This window comes from Hyposmocoma kahamanoa, unplaced genomic scaffold (assembly GCF_003589595.1).
Source record: "Hyposmocoma kahamanoa isolate Upper Pololo Valley unplaced genomic scaffold, ASM358959v1 63, whole genome shotgun sequence".
Lineage (NCBI taxonomy): Eukaryota > Metazoa > Arthropoda > Insecta > Lepidoptera > Cosmopterigidae > Hyposmocoma > Hyposmocoma kahamanoa.
In genome coordinates this window covers 271,693-280,443 of record NW_020653851.1, presented here as the reverse complement: position 1 = coordinate 280,443, position 8,751 = coordinate 271,693, and the positions used below count along the sequence as shown (strand labels likewise).

Here is an 8,751-nt window from a genome sequence, read left to right as displayed (position 1 = left end):
CTGTCAGTCGAACAAACGAAGACTAAAGCGTGAATGACGCTCTGTATACGATTTTAACGCCCTATAAGTTCGGACACTTTTTAGCGCGGACCCGACGTCCATATAATTGTAAGATTGGTGCGTTAATTTTGGACTTGTTTTTAAGTGCGAAGTTATTTATTGTTTTGTTTTTTTATTATTTATTTTAATTAATGTGTCATACAATATTTCTTGTTATGTGTATAACGCATGCGTGCGTATGAAGTATTTTTTATATCAAACGTTTTATTGGTTTGAATTATACACAATGACTGTTTTTTAATTATTGTATTTAGTTCTTTATTATTAAAATGCATCACCACTTCTCGGTTTTTTGCATTAATTAGTGGTTAACGGTGTTTGTGACATAATCATTATAAAAAAAAATAGTTAAAAGTCAGTTGTGTCTACGGTCCGTTGTCCCAAATAAATTAAAAGGAAAACAACATTGGCATTATAGTCTCTGCGGGACTATGAGCCTAGATCGTCCACTTGTGAACTCCGGTGGCAAATAAAAATTAGGGCTGTTCGTAAGTACAAAAAGGCTGAAACTCAAACAAATGAAATGTATAATGAAACTACACAGAGCACCGGATAGCATTCGTTTACACAATCCGAACTGACTGATCTCACAATTAAATGACAGCATAGTTTTGGTCTCAACTTTTGTAATGTCTGCGCTCTACGTGTTAATTGTTAATGATTTTAGTTACTATCAGAACTCTTTCTTTGCTATTTCTTTTTACACACCGGTCAAGACGTCTATATCAAATGACACGATCAGGTAGAAAAAAGAATACGAGCCTACCGAGCCAAAAAGAACATGAATTAAAAGTCTCTCAGGTCGCGTCCGACGGCCTAAATAAAATAAAATAACATTGTAATAACGGGTTGGCCAAGAAGTCCGTACGGTTTCGTCGCTGTCTAGCTAGTTTTAAATAGAAAAAGAACTATTTTCTTTTAAAATTATTATTGTCTATGGTCATTTTAAAAATAATATCATAGCGTGCATTTGAAAAATGGGCGGGAGTGTTTTAAGTTTGTAATTCATGAAAAACGCCTAAAATGACTCGCATTTCATCATGATAATGTCAAACCACAGATATCTCTAGAAAGCTATCAAATGCTATTACAGATAGGTGGAGATGTGTTACCCATTATCTCATCCGACGTATTTGCATCTAAATTGGTTAGATTTTCACTGGTTTCGCTCTTTACACAATTCGTTGTAGTAGTTAAATGTTTTGTCCTCAGGGACAGGCTAAGGCGTCTAAGCCATTCGTCAGATCTTGGAAAATTTTGAACACAATTGATGAATGGTTGTTATTTTTTTATGTTTTTCATTCATTTATTTTTTTGGCCAACTTACGCCAATCTCTAATTTGGCTGAAGTATCTTACGTAAGATAATTTGTTTTTTTTTTTTTACTTTTGTCTTAATTACGACAATTCACGACATTTTTGTTGTTACCGATCTATTTTTTCAACCAAACGTTAGACGTCAAAATTTATTACACAATATATGCAATGGTCACGTGTTATCGCTCGTTCATTGATTTGCAATTGGATACATCGTTATTGTAAGTTTTAATCAGATTTGTTTGAGTTTTTTTGATTAATGCTTTGCTGTACTATTGTTTTCCTTAAATTGATTCCATACCACTTTTCATCTACGTTATGAATAAAGAATACTTATATATATGTAATAAGTACCAATGGAATGATACCAAATTCCGAAAAGTTGGTACTTGAAAACGAATTTGTCTATTAACTACTTTAAACCTGAGTTCATTATTAGTAGAAGTTTTTGTAATATTTTATCCTACGAGACAGTGGTCGCTGCCCGGTAATAACATACTGCGGATGTACAGATTGTTATATTGAATGAATATATACCTAATGAATAATAAGAATGACTGTTTGCCAACTTGTGTCCGTGACTGAACGACTTGGAGATTTGGGATGGCAAATATCTGATACCGAACACCAATATGTTACGACATATGTAACACGAAAAACAAAGTTTTTAAAAGTTGTTTCCCAAATGTTGTGTTAGTGTACAGAAATATTCAGTTGTCAATCTTCTGGAATGATTCCAGTCTATGTCTCTTTCTGAATAAGTCTAATTTTATATGAAACCAGTCATAGCGATGAATGGCTGAAGAAATCACTACGCCGTACCTGAATAGCAGTATCAGAGCAGGAGATGCCGAGGTAGCTTTGTGACACTGTTCATAATTATGTATTTTCTGTGTACGTGACTTTTTGCATACTGTAGTATATCTCCCACTCGGATACTGAGAAGTCTAGTGCCCCATTTCTCTCGTGTTTGGTCTCACTTTAATGCTGCCATTGTTTATTGTCTCGACTTTTTAACGATTCCGTTATGTCTATTTGCACGTCCACGGCATTGTTAGGCATAGCGTACAAAAATTCAAGGGTTTTATGACTATGAGCTATGAGATTATAGTTTTTAGAAAATTTGTCAATTCGATTTATGGACATGTATGCATTTTCCGAAACCAACGAGTTTATAATTCAATAATTTATCAACCAATGCGAGGTGTGAGAATCGCAAGCAAAAGTTGTATACATTTGGGCACTTCAGGTGAAATGAAGCGATATGTAGACTACTGGAAACACAAAACCTCCATCGCGTTATTTCCCACGGTCCGCACGCGCACGCGTGCATTCAATTGTACTGTAACTGGAGTTGGAATACGTCTTTCTCCTTTTGTTGTTTTGATACTTCTCAAATGTTGTATGAGTCCAATGTTGACAAGTTTTCCAAAGCACCATTATCATTTGAAGATTTCAAATATACTTCTTCCAATTCAGTTTTTACTTATAAAAATTTTTACAGCTGCTGTTCCCAAATATTTCAAACAACATCATTAGAGTATCCTCGTCGTCATCGTTTCGTTGAATTTCCAAATTTATTACTTTGTTTTCGAGGAAACAATACATGTAGGGCACTAGAACCAATTTGGGTTTTCCAGAACTCGCTATCTTGGAAAGGAGCTCGGTTTTGATGGATAATTTCAGCTTGGGTGTTATTTATAATTCTTTGTTTTTTTTTTTCACCTGGCTTGATCCGAAATTTGTGCTTATACTGACATAACGTAAATGCACTCCTGTATATTTATATCCACAACGATCATTCAGAGCGCAATTTTTCCAAGCCTTGTGAAGACAAAAGTGAATAGTTTACAATAACAGAATGACGGCCTTTATAAACAGTACACATTCAGTGAAGTTACGTGCCTTCAGTCAGGTAGGTCTTGCTATGATGATTTCGAAGGTATTGTAGATTAATTGCTTGCAAAACGATCTTCAGGAATTGCATGAACGATTGATCACTTTGTTTTAATTAGTCTATCCCATAGCCACCACTGCCTAAAGTCTGACTTTAAAATTTTTTTAATAATTTACATCACCACTATTTTCACAATTTTATACAAATATTGTATCCATGTTCGCAATTGTAAGACATGGGCATTAAGTCAACAGGTTCTAGAATAAATTGCTTTAGCAAAATTTACCTTGACACAATTAGTTAATTTTAACGGCTGAATTCATCTTTTTCATCATTACTTTTGCCTCGAATAAGTGTAACACTTTATTTAGTATATCTGCTTAAATAATGCACAAAATTATTGGGGCGTCAGCAAGCATGTCAAGATTTTGATAGAATCTTGAAATGTATGATAAAATCCTCCAACGTCATCTTTATTTTTGCATTTCCGATCATCGATAGACCTGTCTATATCATCATTGCTTTGACATTATCGAATATGCTCTATCGTCTGTTCTGAGTTAGTTTCTCGCTGACGCAAGCAAGGTTCATATCACACAATGCTTCCATATGGTACCAGACAATTCCTCATTTTTTAATGGTCAGGAGACGGGCAGCAGTGTCACCCAAATAGCTGGTAGTTTTGCTAAAAGATGGTAACCCTGTCTTTCAAGTGTTGTGATTATTGGAAGGATAGACACTTAGATCTGTTGAAGTAGTTGTGTCTTTGATTGAAAAAAAAAAGAAGCCGGGAGCGTGGCCCCGCCTACACTCTCTGCTCTCCTCCGCCTGGTACCATCACTACGCATAATTAGAGAGGTAACAACGGGTACTTGATAAAAGATGGTAGATGCAAAGGGAATAAGTGCAAAGTGATACGTCATGATTGACCTTAAATTCGTTTGGCTAACGGATTAGTTTTAGTTATAGAACGACTGTCAATTGACTGACATTGTTTTCAACATGAGTAATAAATAAAATACCTATCCTCTGACAAAATGAAAAAATATCGCATGGTTAGTTACGAGAAACTTATGATGCTCTTGTTGCGTTATTTTTTTTTATTGTCTGTGGTAATTAGACCACTATTTTATATATAATATATAATAAAATTGATTAAAATTGAGAAATTATATATAATAAAAATGATTGGTGACAATATGAATGAATGTAATTTAGAAAAATTCTGATCTGTGGTTCCGATATATAAAGTAACGTATTGATCGCAAATATTTACGTTAAAGAAAGACATATGTATAGCTTTTTTATTGCTGTGATTTTTATAGATGTGATTATGTATTCGTTCCCATTATCTATCAAAAGTTATTAGTTACTAATGATCTCCGAGATCAAGTGGTTTGCTCACCGGTTTTTATGGTGTCGCCATCCCTGAGGTCCCGGGTTCGATTCCCGGCCGGGTCAGTATAGGAACTAACTTTTCTATATTGTCTCGGGTCTGGGTGTTTGTGGTTACGTCGTTGTTTCCGATTTCCATAACACAAGTGCTTTAGCTACTTACTTTGGGATCAGGGCAACGTGTCTGATGTTATTTAATAATCTTTAACCTGATTAATATTATTTTATACATAGTATATTTAAAGTGCTTAAATAGTCTACGGCCAATGCTATAACACATAATAATATATTTAAATGAAGAATAAATATTTGATGGAATGGCGCCTAATGTATTTGTGCAGACAAAGTTAACTGTTATTTACTTTGAATGTTTGTACAAACTTAAGTTTACTAGTAAATAAGTCTTGTAAACTGTAGTGCCCTTTTTGTGTGCTCATATGGTAAAAAAAAAGTTAAACAAGACCATCTTTTTTAACTGCCATCGAAAACGATAAGCTGCGGAATTCTTATCGGAGAACGCAGTTTTCATACCGGGACGTGCGCGCGTTTACGTAGCACACTTTTACACAAGAACGTAATATGTTGAACAATTTTATTTTTCTCAATTATAACGTGTTAGAGAATCGCAATTACCAGGAATTAAACTACCGCATTCACGGTACTATGAGTACCAGGGTAAAGTAATTTATTTCGACATACTATCCAAAATACTAAAAAAGTTTGTTTCTCAAATTGATTTCAAGTGGTGGACGTCATGGTCTAGCGTCCACATCACAAGGCAGACGAGATTGTCAAAGAATGGAAAGTTCTTGAAAAATTCTCTAATCTGAACAAGTCTTGTGATCATGAAACAGAAAAGATTTAGCGAGTCGTGACCATGGAATCTGTTTCCGATAAATTGTGTCTGATTGGAAAAAAACAAATATTCGCAACTTAGACCCGAAAGAGTAGTTCCATTTCCAGATTAAGTCAGTGTGTCGACAATTTGTACGGACGGTGCGTATTTTAATTATATAAAAAAAAAACCGTTTTTTTTAAGTCTGGTTTTTTTGGACCTCTGTAGTATCCTGTTAAATTGGCCATAGAGACAGCGATATGACTCATGCGGCTGAATTTGTTTGTGGTAAAATTTCTCTGCTTATTCATATAATTATTCAAACAATCAGCATTCTATATTTTGGATGGAAAGGGAAGTCAAACAGCACAATTAGGTGTTGATATTTAAAATCTTATATCCGACGGCTGGCAATGCATTTGCGAAATTTACAATGGTTCCTTATTGGTATCCGTGGTAGTTAGCGTTTATAACAATAAAAAAACTCAAAGAAAAAGATCATGGTGTCAAAGCAGAACAGATGGTCTTATTGAAACAGATAAATTTACAAATTCCAACGTCGGCAAATGCTTCACATTCCGTAGTAACTTAAGTAGAGCATTTTTAAGAGTGTTTTATGGTACATATTATTGTAACCATTTATTCTGTTGATTTTTAATCTTCAGTATCTATACTGTTTATAATTTATGTAGGCATTTTAATGTTAACAAATGCTGTATTACTACGAAGACAAAACAAAGACAGAGACTCGCTAAGAAGAACACATTTTAGTTTTAAGAAATTGATAATTAAAGCAAAAAATACTTACACATAAGCATTTGTTAGCTTAAAACGGGACCACTCTCTTTGGACGACATCGTAAGCGGCTTTTGTGAGCTGCGTGGAAACAGCGAGGAGATCAGGCTGGTACTCTACTTCTTTCTGCTTCTCCTCGTTCGCCGGATCAGTGACTAAATTATGCTCAGTCTTCAGTCTTTGTAATGTTTTGACAGGTTTTGTGTGTTTTATTTCTTTAACCTCTTGGACGGGCAGACTGTCGTCATTGTTGCACTCACTGTTGCACATTTTTATCGAGAAGTTCGCGTGTACGTAGTCGAAGAGCGTTTGGTCGGTTCGAGCGCGCCATCACATATATAAGTCGAGCAAATTGCTTCCCCTCACACCGCCTCATGTGTCTTCTTGCGTAAGCGCCTACGCGCACTTCTTCTATGGGCTCATTCAGAGTGGAGGCGCGGGCGCGGCGGCGGGTGCGTCGTGTAAATTGAAAAAAAAAATTGAAAAAAGAATTGAAAAAGAAAAATTGATATAGATAATTCAGTTTTTTTTTTCAAAAGCGGTAGCACCCTCTGGACAGCATCAATGCCCCCCATTTGCTTCCGAAGCACTCGGAACTATGTTCTATCTATATAGGGATATCTTAAAAATGTAATATTGGACTTTCCTATATCACACAAATGTTGCTCTAGTTTGAAAAAATAACAAGGCTCTATAATATTTCGTGGCCTTGCTTGCTTTAAAGCACATAGTTACTGAAATGCAAAATATGCATTGTGTATACAAATTGTGCAGGCTGAATTCACATCACTTTCCTTCATATTCATACACAGGCTTTTATCTATTCTTAAAGCAATACATTCAAATTAACACCCTTGATAATAAACTTAAAATAAATAGAAAGTTGTACCATCTCCTGAATAAACACTCTTTTTAAGATACGAGTTTGAGAAAGTAAATGTCGTCACTTGAGACGGGAAATTACAGCCACATAGGACTCGTCAACTTAATATTTCTGGGTGACGGGCCCAGTGGCAGTACTCCTCTGAGTTTTGCGATTTAAAGCTCTTTGTGGCACTGCAACTGTTATGGACGGGCGTCTTGTTTACCACCAGGAGAAAGATTTGTTAGTCGCGTCACTTGGGATTTTAAAAAAAAACTTCGCTCCCGGAGAAACTTACAAAGGTAATCTAGTGTTTTTATTAGTTTCATAATATAAGCTCTGAATTTGGAATATAAGTCAAACGAAGTAGAGAGAAAGTGGGAAGTTTGTGTAGTAGTTATTTAAAGTCGTTGCAGGCCTTTTCCACACAAACATACATATGTATGAAATATACTTGGTCATGTGGTTGAGATAGAGCGGAGCGCGTGATTTGAATTGAATGCGCACGTCAGCGACGCGTTTGGACCGTCTTTGATCTTAGCACCTCTATAAAAATCATATATACGCGTTGGAAAGTTAAATTCAAGCATTTGGTTTAGTAATGCCACATCAACAACATGAAAACTTTTCAGAAAAGAGGTTTAAAGTTCTGGGAAATAAATTAATCGAAATGATTTTATGTTTCAATGTGTTATAAAATTTCACATATCGACTGTGAACTGGCAACTATACTATCTCAATTTTCTAAAGATTTCACTTTTGAATATAATTTTGTACTATTTCATACTCCGCAGCGTTAAAAGAAATTCCATCTCAGATACATTTGAAGAATCGACTTCATTCAACTTGTATTAACTTCTAACCAGGTGCTATATAAGTGACGAAAATAATTCTTTTCTTCATCCTGTAAAATTGTCAAAATTGAGGTAGTGCCGGTTTACAGTCGATATACATAATTTGTATTATTTTTTATAACGTTCATGTACTAACAAGGGCACGCATTGATACGACATATTTTCTGTTATGATATTAATAATAATTAATAATTCAATTATTTATTTAGGCATAAAACCCATTACATATAATTTAAATTAAAAATAAAATACAAGTTAATAATTAGAATGTCACTATTCGTCGCCTTAGAGTGAAAATCTCGCATACGCGTTTTCACATAGACCGTTTTTACTGATTTTTGTTGATGAAAAACTTATAAACTTTTTGCTCAAATATATTATTCAAGTAATAAAATGCTAACTACAAACTTAATTGGGTTCACTACATTTTACACCACATTTTTATCTTCGTCCTGAAAAATTACATAGAAAACACATACGACGATTCACTCTAAGACTATATTATATTATACATATCGCACTGCCATTACAATACTGTTGTATCTCAAAATATGTGAAATTCAAGATTGTATCATTGTTGAAAGTAAAATTAGACTCTCTACACGTCAGTAAAACCATTGTTAGAATATTGTAAGAAACAATTAAAAGATTCGACTTAACTCAACATGAGACAAATTTTATGCAAGCTAGTTCTGGCCAAAACATAAAAATATGAATTTATTTCTTCCCTTTTATTT

At 34.5% G+C, this 8,751-nt stretch overlaps 1 protein-coding gene across 1 annotated transcript in view; it reads right to left on the bottom strand.

Moving 5' to 3' along the window:
* LOC113230174 (transmembrane protein 205) overlaps positions 1-6,583 on the bottom strand; it is a 27,037-nt gene extending 20,454 nt beyond the window's left edge. Inside the window, exon 1 of the mRNA XM_026463980.1 lies at positions 6,312-6,583. Coding sequence (XP_026319765.1) covers positions 6,312-6,568 — 257 coding nt within the window. The 5' untranslated portion in view covers positions 6,569-6,583. The remainder of the gene's footprint in view (positions 1-6,311) is intronic.
* Positions 6,584-8,751: the final 2,168 nt, after the last annotated feature.